This window comes from Lepidochelys kempii, chromosome 4 (genome assembly GCF_965140285.1).
Source record: "Lepidochelys kempii isolate rLepKem1 chromosome 4, rLepKem1.hap1, whole genome shotgun sequence".
NCBI classification, from domain to species: domain Eukaryota; kingdom Metazoa; phylum Chordata; order Testudines; family Cheloniidae; genus Lepidochelys; species Lepidochelys kempii.
Genome location: NC_136383.1, coordinates 71,165,410 through 71,190,885, shown reverse-complemented (window position 1 = coordinate 71,190,885; position 25,476 = coordinate 71,165,410). Strand labels below are relative to the sequence as shown.

Genomic DNA, 25,476 nt, shown 5'->3' with positions numbered 1-25,476 from the left:
ATCATAAACAGAGCCTTTTCTAGCAGAATGTGGACTCAGCTATTAGTGCAGCTATTGCATTAATCTTCAGCAAAAGAATCAAACTAAAGTATGTTCCGGAAATATTCTGAGGAATAAGACGACAATAACTATAGTCACATTTATTTCTTGTCCTCTCCCAACTCTTCTTTCCCACTAACTACAAGTATGTGTTTCTGTCTTGGTCTCTCTCTTACGCACAAAGTCCTCTTCCCTGCCCTCCTCCCCGACATCCTGCTGACACATGCCAGAGGCAAGGAAACTCTGTGCATCCAAGCACACCCTCTGCTATTTCATAACTTGTTACACTGACCTTTTCTCACTGTTCTGCCGTTTGTGGCTTTTTGCTTTTATTACCTTTAATTAGGGCTAATTGGTCTAGAAAGCCCTGGGCTTGGTGTTTCTGTTATCACAGTTACCTTATTTGCTCTCTCTGCCTTTTGCTCGAACTCTTCCCTTTACTGCTACTTACTCAAAGGGGTCACTGGGATCAGACCTCTGGAGCTCTGGAGGAATCGGTATTCTTTTGTAGTACATTTCCCAGTCGAAGGCTCCTCGCATGGCATCCCCCGCCTGTGCCTCATAGCCAAAGTGATTGTGGTCAATGACATCAATCATGGGACACACAATGGTTTTGTGGTTTAGTGCAATCTGGTCTGAAAGATGAAAGCAGAAAATAGGAAATGGCATGTCTAGTCAAGCCATCTATCATATTACAAATCCCCCAGGTTTTTTGAAGTTTGAAGATTGCCTGCTTAGTTCCCTACGGCCCCCAAATCATTTCACTTTTCAAATCTGCATCAGACCTTTATCTAAAGTGGACTTAATGCAGTTGGGCATTGATTAGAAGCAATTATAATTCTTTAAAGCTAGTCACATCCCAGTGAGACCCAGAGAAGTCCAGTCATCTATATCTCTGTCATTTGCTACTCTGGGCTGTCCCCAATCTGTCAACAAAGAAACTAGCCAGTAAGTAAAATATAAAAACACTACTTGTTTAGTGTGAGGTCTGTACAGTGGGAACTTGAAGAGGAAATGCTTTCCCATTTATTTGTGTTTCAATGTATGAATACAGGACCTCGCAGTAATTCTGCATCTGCTGTTGTGGCATTTTAGTGTGCACCAGTTTCTAATTCAAACACTGAAAATTAAAGGTGGACTCCAAAGCCAGAAGCAACAACATGCAAAAAAGTATTGCTCGTTTCTATGAGGAGTGAAGAAGGCTCCAGTGTATTCTTTTCTCTCCCTCTCTCTTTTGAGAAGTGTCAGTGTGAGACTCAACTTCCCACCTTTCCTCATTTGAGGTTTGGAAAAGGGGCAGCTCTGAGATGTCCAGTAGCGTGAAATGGTTACGTCGGGAAGTTGTGTCGTCTTTTCAGACTTACCCCTCTAATGGTGAAACACAGTAAAAACACGTAAATTATCTCACAAAAATCTGCAGGCCTCCTCTAAAAAGCTGTAATGAGGTTTCCTATTATTAGGATATAATTACTAAAAGTAACAACATGGACTAGTGCGCCAGGTAGTATTATACTTAATTACCACCACCATGTCAGTTTTAATACCATCTTTTTTCAATGGCAGTCCTGGCAACAGTCAACATGGGATTATGACATTTTGGCTCTGATGCTCTCCTCTAGTTTCACAGATGGAGGGAAGCTCAAGCATATGGGTTTGGGGGCATTGGGCAGGTAGAGAGGTGGCTTACTAGCATAAGCCTATCCCTTCCAGGAACCTGCAGAAGCCTCTCCCTGAGAACAGATGGCAGGATTGGAACCCTCTGCATCAGAAAAGGGCACAGATAAGCATAGAGAGAACTGGGTTAGAGTGGTACTCACTCACCTTGGCATCATCTTCCTTCAAACCTGCAATACTGGCAAGTGTGGCACTGATCTATGGAACCCATTCCTCCCTCAAGAGCACTGTAGTGAGGTAGCCTGCCCCTCTAAAGCTTAGTGGTCTGCCCCATACAAGTAGCCCTGCCTACCACACCTGGGATGAGGTGTACAGTTTAATTAGTAGAACCAGTTGGATAAGGAGGAGCTGATTCTCCTATAAAGAGGAACAGGACACTTCAGAGAATTGGGGGGATGGAGAGAATAGGGAAAGAAACATTATAGAGACTGCTAGGAGTGAGTAAGCTCCAGCAGGAAACCCTGAGTCTTCAGGAAAAAAAGACTCCAGGGAGGGGAAACCTCAGTGTGAAAGACAGAGTGAATGAGAAAGAGTTGCTGAAGATTTGAGGACTTTTGTTTTGGGATTGATTTTGTTATGTTAATAAACTCAGCTCCAAGGAGGGGTGTGTTGTCTCGTAGTTTGTCTCGTAGTTTCAGGGGCCCTGAGTTGAAGAGACGTGAGAAAACTGAGGCAGGACTGTTGAAGAGTGATCTCAAACCATAAGGGCATGCTCAGGAGGCAGCCCGCCAGCCCATTTACAGGGCTCTTTCATGGCAATATGGCTCTTGATGGAACCATATTATTGCGTGTGCGTGTGTGAGGAAATACCAATCCACCGTTCAAATTGATCAGCCTTCTGCAGAAGGGCTGAGAGTAACTGCGCTCTCTCTCTCACACACACACACACACTTGAAGAGGTACTGTAATGACAGCTGAGCTATGGTTGAAATCCAGTGTAACTCCCTTTCCAACTGCTCATAATTCTCTCAAAATTCCTTTTTGTCTGAAAATTTCTGTGCTCAGCTTTTGCCCAGAGGCCATTTCTTTTGGAAAGTTTCAACAAAATCTGTTCATTTTTAAATTGTGCATTTAAAAAAAATGCACCAAACCCCCCCCCCCCCCCCCAAACCAAAAAGCGTATGTGCCAGTAATCAGAACATTTCACTGTTGCTATACTGCTCTTGTGGTGAGAGAGAAGTCCTGGTCTATATGAGAACACTGCACTGCTTTAACTAAAGGTAGAAGGCGGGTCTTTGTCTCTGTAATGTTCTGGGACCGACATGGCTACAACTACACTGCGTTAACTAAAGGAGTGACTTTGAACCGATCTGGTTAAACCACAGCAAACAAACCTTGTGTGGACGCTCATTTCAGTATAAGGGTGGCTTATTTCTGATTAGTGTAGATCAATTAGGAATCAGTTTAAGCTAACCCCAAATAAGCCACTCTTATTTTGTATTAAAAGTTTCCATACATGGGCTTGCACCAGTTAAAACACAATTTGACTTAAAATGTTGCAACTTTCTCATGTTATAAAACCCTAAGTGATTATTCTTTTCTCAGCCCTAGTATTTGTGAGGTCTCAACCAGAGGAACTGTTCAGAAATAGGGGCAGGGCAGGCTGATAAACACAGAAAACCTTCACACTAGAACACAGTTGAGTTTGTCTCACTGTCAGGACTTTTCAACATGCTCTGCAGATCCATTCAGACATAATAAGGGCAGCCTAGCTCACCCTGTGGATGCAGCATCAGAGCAGTAAGTGCCAAATGTGCCATCTGCTTCACTAGAGTTTCATCTAGAATCATTCAAAAAATGCAGGAGGCGTTAAAAGAGCTACGAGGTGCATCCTTCGGTTAAAAATGTACAAATAGGTATTTAGAACCACTGTCAATAAGAGGGCCAGATGCTGCTCCCATTTAAGCAACTAGAAACTTTTCATTTACTTTAAAGGGAGTAAGACTGGTCCTGAAATGGTTTATTCCTCCCTTTAGGAAGACATAGTGCAGGCTGCCCTTGAAACTTTTTTTTTTTGTTCATCTTACGTTTGCTTTGCTTTATTTTCTGTTTCAAGTTCCAGGTCTAATGGGTGATTCTTGGTAGGGTTGCCAGGCATCCGTTTTTTGACTGGAATGCCCGGTTGAAAAGGGACCCAGTTGGCTCTGCTGACCAGGCCATTGAAAGTTTAGTTGGCCGCCTGCAGTGGGGCAGACAGGTTGCCTGAGTGACTCCCAGAAAGCTGCTGGCATCTTCCTCTGGCTCGTAGGCTTAGGGGTGGCCATGAAAGCTCCATGTGCTGCTCCCCTGCTCCAGTACTGGCTCCGCAGCTCCCATTGGCTGGGAACTGTGGCCAATGGGAGCTGCGGGGGCAGCCCCTGCACCTAGGACACAGAGGGAGATGTCGGCAGCTTCCTGGGAGCCGCCTGAGGTAAGCGCTGCCCAGAGCCCACTCCCCCCACACACACCTGTCCCAATCCGAAGCCCCCTCCTACACCCCAAACACCTCATCTCTGGCCCCGCCCCAGAGCCCGCACCTCCAGCCCAGAGCCTTCACCCCCTCCCACACCCCAACCCCCGTGTCTCAGCCCGGAGCCCTTCCTGAACCCTGAATCCCTGATTTCTAGCCTCACTCCAGAGCCCACACCCCAACCCCTGCCACATTCCGAACCCCTTGGCCCCAGCCCAGAGCCCTCTCCTGCACCCCAAACCCGTCATCTCCAGCTCCACCTCAGAGCCTGCACCCCCAGCTGGTGAAAATGAGCAAGTGTGGGGGAAAGTGAGTGACGGAGGGAGGGGGATGGAGTGAGCGAGCGGGGCTTTCAGAGAAGGGGTGGGGCGGGGTGGGGCAAGGGTGTTTGGTTTTCTGCAAATGGAAAGTTGGCAACTCTATCCTTGGTTTCTGCAAATAGAAAGTTGGCAACCCTATCCTTTGTAATATTTAAAAACCAGACACACCAGCAGTAATTCTGCAACCTCTCCTTCCCTTCCCCATCTCTCCAAAGCCCCGTCCCTTCCCCACCCCTTCCCCTAGGCCTCACCCCTGCCCTGCCCCTTCCCCTAAGGCCCCGCCCCATTCACTCCTCTTTCCCCATTGCTCACTGCTTTTCCCCTCTCCTGCTCTCCCTGCGTGGAGCTGGAGCTGGGATCTGCAGCCACCCGATCAGGTAGGAGGCAGCCCTGGCTGAGTAGCGGCTGGTGCAGGTGATGACTTGGTGCCTCCCCCCCCCCCCTCAGTAACTGGACTTTGGGTGTCCGGTCTGATCTGCACCAACAGGTCCCCTTTTCAACCTGACTTTCTGGTCAAAAACCAGACACCTGGACGTCCTAGCCTTAGGCCTCAGTAGGTCAGAAGCATAAAGATTTTTGCACTAGTTGAGGGATGCACTGAGCAACACCCAGTTAACCCTTAAACCTCAACAGCAGGCAGAAGACTTCCATCTGTGCTAGATAAGGTGAGCTCATCCAGTGGTTTCAGCAGTGACCTGATCGTGTAGCTTGTGGAAGTCTACTGGTCTCTGTGCTCCTTCACACGACCAGCAGCTTGAATTTTACATGAAGATGGTGCGCTTCTTAATAAAAGGTTAATGCTGATGCTGAAAATAAGGAAAAGTGATAACTAGGGAATAGACTGGATACATAATTTGGGTACCCTAACAGGGGTACTATTTCAGATTTCGGTAGGTAAGGGGCAACTTTAACCGTGATTCTAAAGGTTATGTAGGCACCTGAAAGCTGTCAGGCTTTTTTTCAAATAATAGGGGGGATGCAATCAAAAATTATAACTCAAAGAGTGTGTGTGTCTCAACTCAAAAAGTTTGAAAACCGCACAGGGTGCAGGCAGGGGATAGCTAGGGGCTGTGTGCAGAGAGGCTAGCTCAGGGTGCAGGCAGGGGGTAGCTAGGGGCTGGGAGGGGTGTAGCTCGGGTATGGAGAGGGGCTGTGTCCGAGGGGGGCATGCTGTTCTGGGGCTGGCTGTGCGCTCAGTCCCTAGTTGGCACAGTGGTGGCAGCTCCGCAAGGCAGGAGCTGTGATGAGGGGCATGCTTTGCTTGCTTGGCTACACAATGGGTAGGAGGGAGGGGGACACCCCAACATGAGGCCCTGTTGGCTCTGCGCAGGAGATTGGGATTCAGGCTCCCAGTCCTGAGCAGCTTTGCCAGCAGCAGTTCCATGTCAGGGGCAAGGGGCAATGCTATGGCTGCAGATGGCAACGGGAGGAGAAGGGCTGCATCTTCCCCCCTGCTGAGAACTTCACCCAAATATGGTAAAAAACCCAACCCGGGGTCTCCTCCTGCCTTCCCTAAATGGTGCCCCTGTAACTCTAGTCAGAAAGCATATGGGCTTAAATTTTGTGAATTATGTTGGTACTGATCTGACAGGGATATTTAGGGAGACTGTTTATTGGCCTTCTGGGTTATGTTGCATAGTTCAGAAACAGAACTAGGCATTTTGCTGCTTGAATATGTTTAATCAGCATGTTTTGCCACAAAACCAGTTCCAGCAGCAAAACTCAAGACATAATACCATTCACTGAGGAAAGGCTAAACTGCCATCCTTATGAGAGATGCTTTTACTGAAAAAAAGAAAAAAAGTTTCTTGTCTGTACTCAAGTAAGGAAGCACTACTCATCTTTCTCTGGAGGGGTGAGTAGTCAAGTGTGTAGGGAAGGGAGCATTATTTCCTGACTTAAATCCTAGACTACTTACAACTGTTTCTTCCCATGCTTTGACTAATGGAGCTTCGCTGGTTCCAGCTAGAATCCAACAAATAGCAAATCATCCTTTCTGAGCTTCCTATTGTGAATGCAGTTATTGGGTTTAACTCCAAAATCTGGGATATATTTACAACAAAAGCTGATTTAGTGGACCGTGGAAGACTAAGGAGTACAATAGTGCATACCAAACATTACTTAATGCTCTTAGGTTTACAGTACATTCCTTACCTAGTATTAGATTTAGAGGTCTCTTTTTAAAAAAGGAAATTAAGCTATGGGAGAGCAGAACTATATTGCAGAAGTTATACTAGTCATCTCTGGAATAAAGAAGCTCAGATTCCTGTGTTTTGTCAAACAAACAAGCTCTTTCTTATACAGACTTTTTCCAGGTAACCAGTATATATATCTGTCCAATTATTGCAGCAAAAATCAGTGGTGTATTGTATATGAAGGTCTAGAAATCTCATGCTGTGTGTGGGATATCAGAATTGTCACAGGCCACCTGCAGTACAGTACTAACCTTTTTATATAGTGCAAGGATCTGCTTATTTTGGGGCACAAGTTTAATTCTTGGAACTATACCATGTGTTCTGACATTAATGGCCAATTAATGTTCAAGCACTTACTAAGCAATGGAGGTAGCCAATTCACGTTGACTTCACAATGGGAGTCCAGGAACGTCAAGACTTCTCCTTTAGCCATTGAGGCTCCCAGCAATCTGGTCCGAATCAGTCCTTCTCGTTTCTTGGTGCGCACAATCCTCACTTTGGCAAAACGGGCCATGTACTCCTCCAACTTCTCTTTCAAGTGTTCTGGAAAGAAGGGGAAAAGGGTAGAGGTGTCAGCCATGGAGGGCCAAACTAAGAATGGGCATGTGCAGATACCACTATAAGCATTCAGCGCCCTTTTATTTCTTGTAATTTCAAATCCTTCAGTATCTGCTGTAAACCCTTTCTGAGATGGTTCTTAAACTGCAAATGATCTTTGTGCTAATACACAGAGGAAACCACTGACATTCTAGACCTTTTACTGCTACTTAACTGCTACTGGCAAGTTGCCATGCACCATATAATCACAGCCAAAACAACTGCAGAATGTTCACCCATTCTCTAGTTCCTGCAGCCCAAGGCCAGATGATCATCCTGACATATGGTTTTCAAACAATGCCCTTTCCAAGCAGGCTTTCTACTTTTATTAATTATGTAAGAAGATGCATGGAAAGCAATTTTTAAAAATTAAGTGTTAAATCAGCATGACTAAATTATTTTTTTATGAGGAGGGCAAATAAACTAGCAAGTGGTAACTGGCTAGGAGCTTGAAGCAAATGGATGGCTGCCTTGCAAATAAAATTAAGCTGTAGAAGTACAACAATTGATATATTCTGTACTATTCTGTCTGTTTAGCCTGACTGTGTATGCATCACATAACAGCACATTTGGAATATATTTTCTTCTAATTAGAAATAAACAATAGAAGTGAAATCACCTCCTACAGTTTTGCCTCACCGTAAATAAATTACTGAAAATACTACAATCGGGAAAATAATCCACTGCCTATGATGAAACACTTCAGTTTGTCATGTTCATTCCTGCTCTGAATAAATTCAGTAACTATTTGGCAGGGAAAGGAGGAGGGAAAAGCTTGGTCTCCAATACTTAGCACTTTTGACATGTTGCATTCAGGGCCGTCTCTAGGGAGGATGAGAGGCCCGGGACAAATCAGCCCCCGCTGACTTGAGGGCTCCACTCTGCATCAGCGGCTGGGCCGGTGGGCCACCTGCTGCTGCTGGCAGTTGCCGGTGCCTACCCTGGGGCTATCGTTGGCCATAGCGCCACGGCGGCTCAGGGCTCCGGTCAGGTCGGGGGACTTGCTGCACCGAAACGCGGGTGGCCGAGCCGGGTGCTGTCTCCCGCTAACTGCCAACAACAGGGTAGTTGCGGAAGTGACAGATTCATCTTCCAGGACCAACTGTGCCGGCCAGTCACACCGGCCAATTTGCCCTATCCAAGGGACGGCTCTGGCTGCATTTACTGATGCTAGTGGATACAAGCTAATGCACATCAAAAATGACTCTAAGATTCTGATTGTTTGTCTTTGTTATGCTGTGGAATTTGGAATTATTTTGGAATGCTGTTGTTCCCAATAGTCTCCATGGACTTTGGATCAGGCCCTATATTATTATAGATAGTAGGAAATTTGCCATCAACCAAGATTTCTTTGTTTTGGTCTTATGCAGGTATCAAGGTGGTGGGAGGGGGATAGCTCAGTGGTTTGAGCATTGGCCTGCTAAACCCAGGGTTGTGAGTTGAATCCTTGAGGGGGCCATTTAGGTATCTGGGGCAGAAATTGCGGATTAGTCCTGCTTTGAGCAGGGGGTTGGACTAGATGCCCTCCTGAGGTCCCTTCCAACCCTGATATTCTATGAAAAAGGCCTATTATTCAGCAGTGACCTCAATCTGAGGATGCTTCCTATTGTTTGAAGAAGCCTACACTGGCCATATACAGGCTGGGTAATTGCATGTACAATGGGGCACTTAGATGCACAGTTCTTCTTTAAGTTCCATTAGCAAGGGAATAAAATTTGCAGAAGCACATTCTCCAGTACATATCTCCTTTAAGCAATCCCTCACCAGGCTTCTATAACAAAGGATATATGGATATTTCCATTCTAAACCACTTTTGGGGGTTTATGATATAGCCTTTACAGTTTGCTTTGGGCATGTAGGATTTTAATCTGAAGAATAGTGCTTTACCAGATGTGGTATAAAAAGAGCATTTTTTCTTTATTCCTTATGCTCTATGGGGGAAAAAACAGGGACTTCTGAAAAATGATTTTTTTCAGGGGTCTTTTTCCTTTGAACCTCTGTTTCTTGGTAACTAGGGCAGCTGAATTAACATTGGAATACTGGCTACAACAAGTCCTGATCTTTTTATTTTACCAATTTTTATGGTGGAGAATGCTCTTAGCATTTAATAGCACTACTATCTCGGTTTTGTAACAATACAGCATTCAGATGTCCATCTTGTTCTTCAACAAGTGTATTTTGTAGCACAGATACAGCAATAGCAGAAGCATTAACAGCAAAAGCATATCCTTTCCACTGAGCTTCGGCTGGATATAAACATCATTCCTGGCTTTTAGGCACTAAGCCCCACCAGTATTGTCACAATTCAATGCGGCAAATATGCAGTACCACCTTGTACCACTAGGAGACTCTTGGTGGACTGTGGAGGCTGCACTACACCTGACGACACCAGAGTCCTTCCTACCCTACCACAAGCAGCAGAGAGATGAGAGAGAGAGCAGGAAATTCAGGTGTGTGGCACTAGCCCCACTTAAGCAGAGTAAACAGCTGTCTCCCCATGCTCTCTGCTGCCTCTGTTTCTGCCTTTGCAGACCCACAGGCTGGAACTGGGGACTTCTGAGCCTCAGTGTCAGAAAAGAAGAATTGACTCTGGGGATGAGATGTCTAACCTGGAGGGGTACGAGTCGGGATGAGTGTTTTCTAAGCTTGAGACCATTTAGGTTGAGGGGGTAGTTCTGAGCTATGAAGAGGAATTGGCCTGTAGGTGTTTCTGAGCAGATGGAGTTTGAGTTGGAGCAGTACTGAACTAGGAAGAGAATGGGTTGAGTGCAGGAGGTAACAGTCAAATAGTGAATGACGATGTGGGCAAATTGGTTGTGTGTGTGTGTTGGGGGAGGAGGAGATGGTGGGATAAGATCTAGATTGGAGGGAGAGAGACTGGTGCTAGGAGAGGATAATAAAAAGGATGGAAGAAGGATACATACTGCTTTCTCCTTGACTGTAAAGTGTCCCAGTTTTTGAAATTCTGAAAGAGGTGGAAAGAAGCTGCCTCCCTCCCCCTGACTTTGCAGACTGTCCCAATTTTTCACTTTGAAAGTATGATCAGCCTCCATTCATAGAAGCAGGGATGTGTGTAGATTACTACCTACATCCCTAGCACTTATCTTGGGCACCAGCTGACACTAATCACACCCCTGGCAATACTCTCTTTACCTGCTCAAGAAGTACACGCTTATGATTTGTCAGCAAACCACCTGGATTCAGCATCATGACTCCTAAATTCAAAGTTATCCTTGAAACATTTTGTTTCCACTTGTAAGACCCTTTAAAGTGTATATTTACCCCACTCCTTCCTTGGCTTTTAGGAGCTCTCTTCATAGTTATTCTTTGAGCATAAGAATACAGGAAAAGGTAACAATACCTAAGAACAAAGGCACAGATGTGCCTTACAGCAGCATAAGAGAATTTTTAAAGGGTTCTGAGCCAGTTTTCTCTTTGTAGTAGTTTTAATCACCCTATAGCATTAAGAAATTGAACAGCTTTAATGCTGTTGAGAATTGCAAATTTCCATGGTAAATCAAGCCAAAGTTAGTTGGTACAGTGCTTCTGTGAAATTCTGAAAATTTACCACAACTCAACGATCACTTCACCCCCCACCTCCACCTAGAAATCTAGTTAAACTTACTGTGATTTTTTTGTATGAAAACAAAGGAACCCCAGTCTAGGATCTGGGTCCCATTGTTAGGTACTGTACAGACAAGTACTAAGATGACAGCCCTGGCCTCAGGGTGCCCACAACCTATATTTCAGACAGGATGAAGTAGACACATGATGAGGATAACATTAAAGATGACAGGTTTCAGAGTAGCAGCCGTGCTAGTCTGTATTCGCAAAAAGAAAAGGAGTACTTGTGGCACCTTAGAGACTAACACATTTATTTGAGCATAAGCTTTCGTGAGCTACAGCTCACTTCATCGTAACAATAAGATAAACAGAACAGCTGTTAGGTGGACTAACAATTTCTATTTGAGGACAATGTAGAATGAATTTAATTGGCACAACTGCACTAGTAAGCAGCGCAAGCAAATAAATCATTCACGAGTCCTACCATCACAGGGAAGAAAGGAAAAGATAGAAAGGGCAGTTGGGATTTGGAATAAGAGCGGAAGAAAAAGGCATTCTTCCTTGTCCTCTGCAGGATCCTGCTTTAATTCCTCTGAGTTTAAACAACACTTCTTCTTTTGATTAACCCTGAAATTGTTTCTTGCCTTGGTTAAGTACAAATGGACACCCAGTACAAAAGGACTTCATTCTATTCCCCATGTTTTGGTAAACCAGGGTTTCCCAAGCTTTTAAGAGTTGCGCCTCTCTTCAGGAAAATGAAACCAAATCACATCCTCTCTGCAATACTGCCATGCATTGTCAGTGGCCTAACATCGGAATTTATCCACCTTCCATCCCCCCACATCCTCCAAAAAAACACATAACCCAACAAAACCAAACTCAAACACTCTGGGAAATGCTGATGCTTCAGTGTAGGCACTATTTACACTGACAGGCGGGGTTCTCCCATCAGCATAGGCAATCCACCTCCCAGAGGCAGTAGCTAGGTCAATGGAAGAATTCTTCTGTTAACTTAGGTGATGTCTACATGGAGACTTGGGTTGGCTTAATTATGCTACTCGGGGGGTATAGAGTTTTCACACCCGCGAGCAACATAATTACACTGACCTAATTTTTTTAGTGTAGACCAGGCCTAGGTCAACAGAAGACTTCTTCTGACAATCTAGCACTGTCTACACGAGGGTTAGGTTGGCACTGCTATGTCTCTCAATCCTCACCCCTGCCAATGTAAGTTCCCAGTGTAGACCAGCCCTAAGGTATTTCTCCTTTCTTACCGCATTTGCTAAGCAGTGAAAATGTTGGAGTTTATAGTATCTTCATTGACATCTGAGTTAGCAACCATTGAAATGAAATCCCAGAGCTATGGTTTTAGGCTCCCTGCAAACTCATTCAAGCATCTCTGCGTCAGTTGTGCTCTTCATATTTTGAAAGTTTTTTTGCACAAACATAACAGCCAGAGACTTAAAGTGAAAGCTGAGACTGGAGAGATCTTGATGGGCCATCCTCCTAACTAGCCCTTCATGTCTACCAGGGAGCATATCCCACACTTTGGGAAACACTGTGTTAAATAACTCAGCACATCTTTGAATGTCAGGATCCAGTCTTCCTAAGTTGGGCTTATTCAAAAGGATAAAACTATTTTTGTCCTGTGACCTAGTCGTTTTATTAGGTTTATAGTATGGCACCAGGAGCACAAAAGAGTTGACTATACAAATGTGTACTATTTACATAGTATTCTAAGTATAGCTTTACTTAGATTTGTACCTACAGAGTCATCCTACTTACTCAGAAAGTAAAAGTACTGGATGTCAGAGAATACTCATTTTTAAAGAGATCAGTTTGACTGATGCCATCAAAACACCAGAGCTCTTTCAAAAATTCAAGAAAATTAGTGATTACTAAAGACATGTAAAGTGTCTAGACTGAGTAACCCCTGAGCAAATTAGGAAATTAAATCCATATAAGCAACATTCTAATCCTAAACATTGATACAGAAGAAGAGAGTATCAATAACTACATCTAATACATGTCTAATTTTGAGATTTTACAAAGATGAAAGATTTAGTACATAATCCATAATCTCTTTACTACAAAAGCTGCATGCAGAACCCAGTTTCAACAATCTACTATAATATGGTTTAGAGAAGGAAGATTTCTCAAAATAAAAAAAATCGGGTTCACAGATAATAACACTCCTCAAGTTAAATCAATATGCAAGTGCTTCCATACTACACTTCCATTTCAAATGTATGTCTCAGGACACTCGATTCCAGTCCTGCCAATCTCAGACACATAATGAGACCTAACACAACAGATGCCCCTCTGGGCCACTGCCCCAATATTTTCTAAGGTTATATAAATGCTAAATATAAAATCTTGATGGTCAGTCACCGACATATAAGCAACCAATGCACTTCTCAGAGTGTTGGCAAGACCCTTGGAAAAAATCATGCTGCTGTTTTTGCAAGAGCAGCACTTTGTAGTTTGTTTTCAAGAGTTGCCCCCACATAAAACACCTCACAACCTAGTGGTCATGAAGGTCAGTGCCCAGAAGAAAGGCAAAACTGTGAAAGCCCCTTTGGCTAAGGATCATTGAAAACTAGATAGTACAAGCATTTGAGAATATGCTGTAGGAAATAACCCTGTCCTAGCAAGATCTCATCTAGTAGATCTGTTAGTATTTTCTGTTACTAATTTCTATGAGCTTTGGCTTTGAACATCACATTTATCCATAATATCAAAATAAACTGCCCCTTTACCACAGAACTCCAGTTTGAGTTTCCCTTCATAGTGAAAGGGCGGAGCGTGGGATGGGGGAGGGGGAATCTGATTTTTACCACACACATCTCAATTTAATTTTTATCACCAGCCTGATAAGACTATTCTATTGCTGTAGATATCATCTTCCAAGAAAGTCTCCTGTATACACATGCCCTCTGCATTATCCATGTACATTGAGAAGCCAGTAAGCTGCATCTCCAAACACACATGCACATCCTTCAGTGTCAAGGCAACACCATAATTTTGGGAGAAATTCTCTAAAGAAATTCCAATGTGATGCGCAAAATAGAAAACAAAATGAAATGAAAGGCCTTTATATCTCCCAGAGACAACACATTCAGGCCATTTATTGCCAGCAGAATCAGTTCAAGCAAGCTTGCCATGGCAATAAAACACTGAGGTAGGATGGCTTCATTTATATGCGGCAATATTACATAAATTTCACTTTCAGAGGCAGGCATGAGAGAGTATTGAAATTCTTCACTGAGCAATAAATGGGGCACCTCAGATGTAAAAAAAGTCAGCACTCCTGTCACTAAAAATAGGGGGAAAGATGCCTAATTTGTCATTTAAAAAGAAAAGATATCATTCTTTCTTTCACAGTGTTGATTAAATGAGGTAATAAATCATATGTCTGATACATGCCAGGCATCTGCCAGGGCAGGAGCTGGCGCAGAAGATGACAAATAAAGAGTCGTGCAGGAGCAAGAGTTTTATAGGCTGTCACTAGTATGACAAGTGATGATAAAGGGCAGCATTATGTCTGCATTGCTGATAGTCTATAAACAAATTCTCTATTGTAATTCTTTTGTGTGGGTTCTTTATCTTCATTTAAAGCCTGGAGGAGTTTTTCTAAAAGAGCAGTGAAGAGAAAATTGTTTCGTCCTAGTAATTAAAGGTCTGCTCAAGTAGAATACCCAATTGTTAATTCAGTGTTCAAAAGTATACACTTTGAATTGATAGGGATGACAGAGGAGGAACTTGTTTTTTTAAATGGAATTGTTGTTCTTCCCTCTTCTTTGTGTGGCTAAAAGGTGTAATGTTTCTTACTGATTCCTCCTGGTGGCAGAAGTGCTAGGTGAGCACTTCTTCACCTAGACCCTCTAAGTTTCCCAGGAAGAGCATGGAGAGATTTTAGAAAAGACATCAAAGCCACAGATCTTACAGAGCCAGAGATTGATTACATTCTTCTTTCCCAGACTCAGGGACTAGTGTGGCTACAGTGCAGACATATGGTGAGGCCAAGAAAAGAGGAAGTTACTTACCTTGTGCACTTCAAGATGTGTCCCCCTAGGAGTGCTCCACTGTAGGCGTGCTTGTGTCCGTGTGCTTCTGATCAGAGAACTTTGGTAGCAGTGTCCGTTTGGCCCACACATGCACTGTCCCCCCACCTTGTGCTCTGCCGTGAGGCTAACTAGCACTGCACAGGTTACCCACGCTCAGTTCCTTCTCTACTGAAGAGTCATTGACATGAACTCCAAAGTAGAGGGGAGGAGGGTGGGTCGTGGAGCACCCATAGGGACACTCGTCTCAAAGAGCCATTGTCACTGCACAAAGTAACTCCCTCTTGTTCTTTGAGTAGTGCCCCTATGGGTGCTCCACTGTAGATGACTCCCAAGCCGTGTTCCCAATGGAGGTCTGGGGCTTTGGAGTCGAGTCTGTTATGGATGATAATACTGAGGTGCCAAAGTTGACGTTGGAAGTTGAGTCACCTGTAACCACATAGTGTTCTGTAAAGGTATGTACAGATGCCCAGGTGGCTGCTCTGCAGATTTCCAAAATAGGGACATTCTTGACGAAGGCAACTAAGGTGGAAATTGACCTTATGAAGTGTGTATGGATTTCAGATGGAAGAATGACTCTGCGAATCTCGTAGCATTGTTTAATGCAGTTCAAGAGTCTCTGTGCAGATATATGTGTACCTTTTGATTTGTCCGCAATGGAAAGAGAGCGCTTAGGAGAGTTTCTAAAGGTCTTTGTCCTGTCCAGGTAAAAGGCCAGAGCCCCTCTAACATCTAACGTGTGTAGAATAGCCTCCCTGTTATATCGGTGAGGCTTAGGGTAAAAAGCTGGGAGGTGAATCAGTTAATTTATGTGAAAAACCGAAGTCAACCTGGGGACGAACTTTGGGTGTAGCATGAGTGTAACCTTGTTCCAAAAGAATACTGTAGAATGGGTGTGTGCCTGACATCATTGCCACTATCTTCTCTATTCTCCTCACCGAGGTGACTGCCACCAGGAATGCGGTCTTCATTGACGTGTATGTGAGCGAACAAGGAGCCATAGGTTCAAAGGGTGGCCTAGTCAGAGTATTTAGTATTAAGTTTAGGTCCCATGTTAGGGTGGGATGTCTGGGTTGGGGGACAATGTTTATTATACCCTTGAGGAGTTGCTTTGTAGTTGGGTGCAAGAACACTGAGTATCCCTCTATTTGTTGATGGAAGTATGTTATGGCTGCTAGGTGTACTTTGAATAAACTAAGAAATAGTCCTGATTTCTTGATAGTCAGCCTGTAGTCTAGGATCATTGGGAGAGTAGCAGATGTCAGGGGAATTTGTCTAGAATTACACCAAACCTGAAACCTGGTCCACTTCTGCAGGTAAGTATGACTTTACTACACAGTAGGAAATCAGCTACACACTTCCTGTACCTCCTCAGAGCAGGATCTTTCTATGTGTTGGGACCATGAAGGAGCCAGGCCTTGAGCCACAGTATCCACATGTTGTGGTTGAGCGTGCATCCTTGGCTGTGCAAGAGAGGTTGTGAAGAAGGATCAGTGGACACTTTGCCAGCTGTGACCGGTAAGGGTACTATGTCTGTCTTGGCCATGTGGGAGCAATCAGTATGACATTTGCTCTCTCTCTTTATTTTTAAACAGGACTTTTGATAATAGAGGGATTGGGAGAAAGGCATATAGCAGGCCCTTGTCCCACAAGAGAAGGAGAGTGTCCCCTAAGGAGTGTTGTCTGAGGCCTTCCAGGGAGCAGTAGAATGGACATTTCTTGTTCAGGTAAGTGGCGAATAAGTCTATAGTTGGTGTTCCCCACCATCTGAATATCTCATGAAGTACTGCTGAGTTCATCTCCCATTTGTGGTTGTGTGGGAACTTGAGACTGTCCACTGTCGTGTTCTGTACTCCTGGAAGCTAGACTGCTAATATTGTGACACAGTGAGAAATGCACTAGTTCCACAGCTTTAGTGCTTCTGCACAGAGGGAGTGAGATCCGCCCCGCTCCCAGACGATTTATGTAGTACATGCATGCTGTGTTGTCTGCGATGACTCGTGTGTGTACCTCTGATTAGCGGAAGTGAGCACAAGCATTCCTGACTGCTCTGAGTTTGAGGAGGTTGATGTGAAGAGACATCTCCATGAGGTTGTTGAGATGTGCACCCCACGCCTTGAGGGATGCATCAATGGTGAGAAATAATGATGGGAAAGGTTGTGAGAAGGACATCGCCAGGCAGACATTTGCTGGGTCTTTCACCAGTCTAGGGAGTGTTTGACTTTGGTGGGCCATGAGAAAGGTTTGTCTAGTCTGTCTCTGTTTGGCCTGTAAACCAAGCTGAACCATGTCTGGAGCTACCTCACGTAAAGCTTAGCATGAGTTATCATGGACATGCCCGCAACCATGTGCCCCAGAAGTTAAAGGCAGTGATATTTGTACGGACTCTGAGCATGGACAAGTTGTGAACCTGTGCTGTGGAAGGAGCACCCTTGCCTGTAATGAGTCAAGATCAGCTCCTATGAACTCTAGGTAGTGTACAGGGGTTAACATTGATTTTTGGAAGTTTATCTGTAGGCCCAGCTCCACGAACAAGTCCACAGTAGTTTAGGTAGCCCAAAGGGCCTCAATGAATGACCAGACTCTGAGGAGACAATTTTCCAGGCATGGGGTAGATCATGATCCCCTGGGAACATAGGTGAGCTGCCATGTCAGAGAGGACCTTGGAGAATACTCTTGGAACTGATGAGACTCCAAAGGGGAGTACTCTATACTGGTAAGGGTCCTGGCCCAGGGTAAATCTGGGGAGTTGCTGTGGAAGTAAGCATCCTGCAGGTCGAGGGCCGAGAACCAATCTTCCTGTTCCAAAGATGGAATAATCATTGCTAGTGTGACCATTTTGAATTTTTGAGCTCTGATAAACTTATTCAGTGCTCCAAGGTCTAGCATGGGACTCCAACTTCCCTTCTTCTTGGGCATCAGGAAATAATGAGAGTAAAAACCTATGCCTCATAGATGCAGAGGCACAAGTTCTGTGGCTCCTAAGCAGAGAAGGTGATCTATTTCTTGTTGCAACAGACTCTCGTGAGAAGGGTCCCTGAAGAGGGAGGGGGAAGGGCGTTGATGGGGAGGGAGGTGAAGTACCCCTTGGGTGAAGTACCCATTGCAGATGATTTCCAGAATCCATTTTATGTATGTTATTCATTCCCAGTTGTTGTTGAACGAAGCAAAGCAGCACCCAAATGGATATGATGGGTTGATCAGCTGCAGTTGGTGTTGAGAGGAGTGGTCACTAAAGTGTCCCAACCAAGGTGTCAAAACTGATGTTTTGAGGTGAATGGTTGTGAAGAGGAAGACTGTGGGCCTGATGGTTTACATTTTGAAAACCTGGATTTTTTCCTTTGAGGCTCATAATAGCACTGAATTGGAGTGCTGGGATTTATGCAGAGGTTGAGGACTAAATTTTCTTTTTTGTCCAGGTATATAAATCCCTAATGACTGAAGAGTAGCTCTGGAAACTTTGAGTGTATGGAGGGATGTGTCAATCTTTTTGGCGTCCTTGAATGGAGGTCCTCTACAGTAGTCTTCACTTCCTTAGGGAAGCTGAACAGGTGCAACCATGATGCTCACTGCATAACAGCTGTGCAGATAGATTGGGTTGCTGTGTCGACTGCATCAGGTGCTGACTGGAGTTCTGTGTTGGCCACCAGTTGTCCTTCATTAACAGCAGCATGAAACTGTTCTTGGTGTGACTTTGGGAGCTGATCAATAAATGCGTTGAGCTTAGAGTAACTGATGTAATTGTATTTTGCTTACAGAGCCTGAGAATTTCCAATTCTAAATTGCAGTATAGCAGATGAATAGGTCTTTCTCCCACATAGGTCAAGGTGCTTCCAATCCCTGTCATAGCGGGTGGACTTCACCCGGTGTTGACAACCTTGGGAGTACAGTGCATCCACAACTATCAAACTAGGGAGGGGATGGGAAAAAAGAAATTCCATATCCTTACCCTGGATGTAATATTTTTTATTGGTCCATTTGAAGGGAGGCATGACCGATGCTGGAGTTTGCAAAATAAGCTTGGCTGAGTCCAGAAGGGCCTCATTGCTGGGGAGAGCTATTCTGGAGAAAAAGGAAGTGTGTAAGATGTCCATGAGTTAATGATACGTGTCTTTCCTCTCAATAGGAATCTGCAAAGTGTCTGTCACCCGTTTTGCTAAATCTTGAAATAGCTTGAAGTTGTCTGCTAGAAACAGCAGAGAAGACATCACTGCCCTGTCTGGAGAGGAGGAAGAAATGTTGGTCTGTGGTGTGACCTCCTCCTCAAATCCAACCAGTGGTGCTAGAACTAGGGGTGCTCCTGCTTGAAGCAATAACAACAAACATAAATACATGATTTCCATCATCGGCATGCACTGTGTAAAAATTGTTCTAGCATCCCTGAATCTGACCTCCTGTTCTTCCATGATTTTTTTGAGAGGTTCAGAGGCTCTGGATACCATGGCTGAGGGAGAGCACCTCAAAGGCTCACGGTGGGCCACGCTAGATGTTTGGTGTGGAGTCTGTATGCTGCCTAGGGATCCCAGTAGGGCTACTGGGGTGGTGTAAGGGGTCATGGTGGTTGGGCTCATGGCTGGCCATACCATGGTGGTTGCGGAGCAGGGGAAGGGTATGACTGAGGGGACCCAGATTGGTAGTGGGCACTATAAGGAAAGTGAGAGGAGTGATGGGAAACAACCTCCTCCTGTTTACTCTCCAATTCTCCACTAGAGGTGTACAACCCAGTACTGGTGGAGATTCCTGTGTCCGACATAAACTCGGTACCAGGGCCACAGTACAGAGCAGGGGAGACTCTGGTATCTCAGCTACCATAAGGTCCTTTGAGTGTCTGAACTCTTATGGTGCTGTCATACTCGGTACTGATGGTGGTTGTTGGTGCTGGGTCAATGGCATTGAGGGGATCAGATCTGGGACATACTGAGTGCTCCGAGGCTGGATGGCATGTTGTTGATGGTGCCGACGGTAATGCCTGTACTGGCAGCATCTTCCCAGAGGTAGTGCAGTCTCTATCCTTACCTTTCCTTGTCGGTACTGTTGCTTCGGTGCTGATGCCATCACATCCTTAGGTGCATCAATGGTATCTGTACACCAGAACCTCATGAGCTATGGGTACTGTGTTTGGATGGCCTTAGTGCCCTTGGAGCTCACGACATTGAATGTGCCAGAGATATTTTTTGACTAGCCTGGAGATCACTCTAAGGACTCATGACTCTTTTTTGAAGCCTTATCTGAGGGTTCCACAGCTGTTTTCTTTGACTCATAGACCTTAGACGTTGAGGACTTTGGGGAAGGTTCACACCATCTAGATGGGTCCAGGGACAGCTTGAGGGCTATCTCCATGAGGAAGAGTTTTAGTCTCAGTCCTTCTGAGATCTGGACTTTAATTGTTGGCAGAAACCACACTTTTGGGAAATGCAGCTTTCCCTGAGACAACGGATGCAGCAGGAACATCTGTCCGCTACTGGGATGGCCTCTTTGCATGAGAGGAACCTCTTAAACCCCAGTGAATCGGGCATACTTTGCACTAGGGCAAACCCCAGACAAAGGGAAAAAAGATTCATTTTTTTAAAAAAGAAAAAAACAAAACAAAACTAGAGGAACTCCAAGGCTATGTCTACACTACAGCTTATGTCAGCAGAACTTGTGTCATTCAGGGATGTGAATAAACCATCCCCATGAGCAACATAAGTTACAAGGATGTAAGTGCCGGTGAGAACAGTGCTATGTTGGTGGGAGATCTTCTCCCGCCACCATAGCTTCTGCTGCTTGTGGAGGTGGTTTTATTATGCCAAAGGGAGAGGTCCCATCAGCCATAGGGTGTCTTCACAGACATGCTGCAGCACTGTATGTGTAGACATGCCCTCAGACTAACTCTTTGAATTCCTATAGGAATAACAATCCGATAAACAGACTGCTAATGGCTCCGTCTCTTGCCGGGGTGGTTGAGAAGGAACTGAGGTAGGCTCATCTGCGCAGTGCTGGTTAGCCTTGTGGCAGAGCACGAGGTGGGGGGGGGCGGTGCACACACGAGCCTAACAGACACTGCTACCAAAGTTCTCTGATCAGCAGCGCAGGGACGCAAGCACACCTACAGTGGAGCACTCACAGGGACACTACTTGAAGAAGTAAAGGCCCTAGAGAGACACCTGGGAAATTAAGCCCCCTTGCTCTGCAGATTTTGGGTCAGAAAATTAATCCCTAGGGGGACTGTTCCATTAGGTGTAAGTTAGAGCAGTCCTATGGCTGCTCTAACTTGAATATAGAACTGTTTCAGCCCTTGGCCAATCCTATGATCAGGAAGGCAGAAAGGTGCCTTGAAGACATCTTTTTCTCTTCCATTAGCTGCAGAGATTGTGAGCTCAGAGCAGTTAAAGACCGAGGTTCAATACACACAGTAAGGATTGCATACATTTACATAATTTATTGAGCTCTCATTACTGAAAAGAGAATTGGAATACTATGAAAACATAATACAACAGCTAAAATCCTGTTTCACAAGCCAAAGTTAAATACAGAAATCAAATTCTGTTCATTAAATTTTAAACCCTTTTAGAAAGGTTACATAGGGAATCTAAGCTGTTCTTTACTGAAAGTTTATTTCATGTCATCCCTGTAATGAGAAACCTTGCTATTTTGTACTACCCATTTCTGCTAATTGTGCTGACTGGCAGTCTTCTTTCATTGGTGTTCATGACTGACAGCAAAATATGTCCCCAAAAAGAAAGACAGTGATGAGAAGAGAAAGACTTGGAAAAATGGTTTTTGTTACAGTAACTTAGCAACATTCAAGCATATTATCCTTTAATATACACCCTTAGCCCTGTTTGTGTCTATGCTTAGGGAAAGTCTTTGAGAATCACTGGGAAAATCCTCTCACCTTCTTTACTTTAAGCTTGCCTCTACCTTTCACTGTATGTTTCTTGTTATGTATAGCAAACTACAAGTTCTCTTTCTAAAGAGAGATAGTATATAAATATAAAATACTCTTTAGTTCTGTTCATCCAGAAAGATCCAAAATTCCTTACTAACTACTGGTACACAGAGGAATCATTTTTCTCACCATAGCAATGGTAAATTGTGAAATGCAGCCACCTCTACTCAGAATGACGCACACAGGAACACTGCAAAACCACCTAGAACAGGAAGTTAAGAATAAACTAGCTGATAATTTTCTTTACAATTAAGCATAACAATTACCTTAATTAGATTATGGGCAGGAGACCAGGACTAAGCAGTGGTTGAAGCAGATTGGAACAGGAGGGGGAGTTCTCACCACATAAGCCAGGGAGAAAGGAGAACTGTGCTCCACTCTGTTCCAGTGGTGCTAGAACAATTTTTATTGTACGGGTGATGAAAGCGGGAAATGATGTATTTGGGTTACTACTACTATTTCAAGCCTGGGAGTGTGGTAGCACCCCCTAGTTCCAGCACTGAGGCTCGGTGTCCCTCCATGTTTTAACTTCTGGGGCTAATACCCCCTGTGACACAGGCAAAACAGGTGCGAGCTCTGGCCAAGGCTGTAGGAGTCAGTTGAGCACTGACGGATTCATAGCTGGAAGCCAGACCAGCTCACCTGTATATTAGTATTGTTCAAGTTAGGTCTTGTTAGACTTGTAAGAATGTTTTAGGGTTTAGATTCTATAAAAGCTTGTAAGTTGCTGCATGCATTAATCTTACTTGTAATGTCTGAATCCCTAAAGGTAATACGAAAATTTTGCATTATAGCTGTAAAAATGCCTGCTCTTAACTTGTGAACTCAGACTGGAGGAGTGGTTCCCCCCATCCATCAAGAAGGACTATCAAAACTAAATTGGCCATTGTAGGACAAAAACTTTGTTGATTGCCCCATCCACCCCTGAAGAAGTTATGTGCAGGAGCACTCGTCCCACAGGTTTGAATTCTGGGGGAAGGGCATATAAAGATGCTCACAAGAAGAAATAGTTATCTCTTTGTTGTTTGGATTCTTACAAGGGCTGCAGCTAAGAAACAAGCAGAGATCCCCAGGGTCAACCTAGGTTAGCCTGAGAAGACATTCCATGGACAGATTACTACTGCTTTGTCACCTTCTGGAACCTAGGATTGCAACTCATTTGTGCATATATGTTGCCCGCTTTAACCTGTAAATAACTCTCTCATTTCTTTTCTTAATTAATAAATCCTTAGTTAGTTTACTATAAGATTGGTTGCCAGCATTGTCTTTGATATGAGATCAAAGGTACAAACTGACCTGGGGTAAGTGACTGTCTCTTGGGACTGGAAGCAACCTGAATATTTTGTGATCTTTGGTGTAAGTGACCATTTATCACTAAGTCCAGCTTGCCCAGGGGCAACATAGACTGGAGTGCCCAAGGGGACTGTCTGACTCCATAGTAAGACTGGTATAGTGATCCAGGAGTTCACACTGGTTACTGGGTTGGTGAAATCTAATTATAGAATGTACCACCAGTTTGGGGTAACTGTTCTGCTCTTTGACAATCTGCCCTGAGGTTGGCACTCACTGTGAACCACTCCAGACAGCATGACACCCCCAACAGGTGTAAGAATAGTACTGAAGACAAACGTATCGAAGCCCATTCAGCCATCCTGGGTCTGCTGTGTGAGTGGCTGCTCCCCTGATTTAAATTAGAATAGCCTAATTTACATGGGCTGCTAATTGCTTCAAAAAGCCCTTGTGCCAGCTGGGGATCAGCAGGGCTTACAGAAACTCTGGCTGTTTGCCTTTTCTCATGGCCATGACCCTCATGCCCCCACGAAGAGGGAAGTGAAATAGAAGGTGTTATGTTGGCTCTGTGTTGCTAGAGGATCCCCCTGTACCGGAAAATCATTCCAGGGCAGACTGCACTGGCTTTCAGATTTCCTCACACTGGTAGTGCAACAAAAGTGTGTCCCTAAGTCAGTGGAGGATTTGGACTAATATCATTTACAAGGAAAACTATATATTAAGCGTGCGGTAACAAATAAATCTAAGGCTTCCCTACAGATAATTCTTCTGGGCATAATTATACAGTTCAAACCTGTCAAATGGATGACCTTGTTGCATTAAAATTTGATTCTTTTAACACTTCTGTTCATTACACAAGTATTTATACAGTAAACTATCTCCAAGGAATGAAAGTCTGAGGTTCCTCCTAGGACACAATTAAATGAGGTTACTGAGAACTGAAATGGAGAAAGCATCATTTTCTTGGATAGCAGTAAATTAGTCATAAATGTCATCCTTGTATTATCAGCGTAACATGACTGACTAAACTGCATCATGACAGCATTAATTGTTAACAATTATAAACTATACTTGACAATAACATGTCAACAAGGACAATTTCTAGATATTTATAACACAGTGAAAAGTCTTGCAGATTTGAGACCTGTCATTATACTGACATTTTCTCTGCGTTGCCTGAAACTATCTGACATATTTTTAGTTCTTCCTCCGAAACATACCACTGGCTTCTATACTAGGCACTGTCATCTTAGAAAATTGTTTTTTCCAACATTGCTTTTTTTAACCCCTCAAAAGCCCTAGACACAGCATGCTGGAGAACTTTTGCATAAAGGATAGGAACACAGGCACTTTCAAGGGTGAAAGGAGGTCATGCAGCTCATGTAATCCCTGCACCTTTTTATTAAAATTGGCACTAGATTCAGATTCCTTTACTCACACTGAATAGCACCCTAGGTGCTACTAAACGTGGATAAGGGTTTCAGAATTTGGCCCTTAGCATTCCGCTAACTTTCTGCCTAACAATAGACATGTGTGCTACCATTTTTGTTGTCCATTCCATATACTAATCATAGTGAGACAAACCCTTAAGTCCTTATTCAGCCTCTAGTCCTTTTACTCAGGCAACATTTCAGTGGAAGTTTTCCCTGAGTAAGGATTGGCTGTCTGTGAGCAAGAAAATTCCTTGCATGTTCTCTTTGAGCCCAGAACTGCCTGAGGTTCAGTTTAAACCACCCGACATTAATCCTTGTTTTAGAACAGGGATATTCAGATTGAGGCTCGGGAGCCACATGTGGCTCTAATGTCTCTCTTGCAGCTCTTTGCAGCGCATGATATTAAAACACGGTGTGATTTAATTATTAACCAATCAGGATGCTTTTACTATATTATTAACCAATTGCGGAATACTCGGTCAGTCATTTTGCTGTGAGTATATAGAATAATAAATGAAACAATGAATTAACACTACTGTGGCTCTTTTGGGTAATGCTGATCACTAATTTGGCTCCTGAATCACTGAGATCTAAGTATCACTGTTCTAGAGTTTGACATCATTGCTTTGTTGCTTTGGCTTTACAACAACATAACAAAATGTGTTTCCTTCTAAGGTAGTTTCTAATGTAGGGTCCAATACTGCATGGTGCTGAGCCCCTGTTCAAGACACTGTACACCTTCAACAGATCACAAATTGAGGATGCATAATACCTTGCAGCATGGACTCAACACCGCACAGCATGGCACCCTGCATTTCTAAGCAATATAAATCCTAGAATTAAACACCACTTTTCAAAGATATTTAAGTGTACGGATATGTTGCATCTTTCTTATTTCTTCAATATCTTTTCTAAAATAT

At 44.0% G+C, this 25,476-nt stretch overlaps 1 protein-coding gene across 4 annotated transcripts in view; it reads right to left on the bottom strand.

The window, feature by feature from the left end:
* Window positions 1-25,476, bottom strand: part of GALNTL6 (polypeptide N-acetylgalactosaminyltransferase like 6) — a 935,360-nt gene that overhangs the window by 121,622 nt on the left and 788,262 nt on the right. For all 4 annotated transcript variants that reach the window (XR_012158633.2, XR_013635712.1, XR_013635713.1 and 1 more), the window contains 2 exons: window positions 7,035-7,220; window positions 491-674 (listed from right to left, as the gene is read on the bottom strand). Coding sequence is in view for 1 of the 4 variants with exons in the window: in XM_073341635.2 (XP_073197736.1) it covers window positions 491-674; window positions 7,035-7,220 (370 nt within the window). In the remaining 3 variants the exon portion in view is untranslated. The remainder of the gene's footprint in view (window positions 1-490; window positions 675-7,034; window positions 7,221-25,476) is intronic.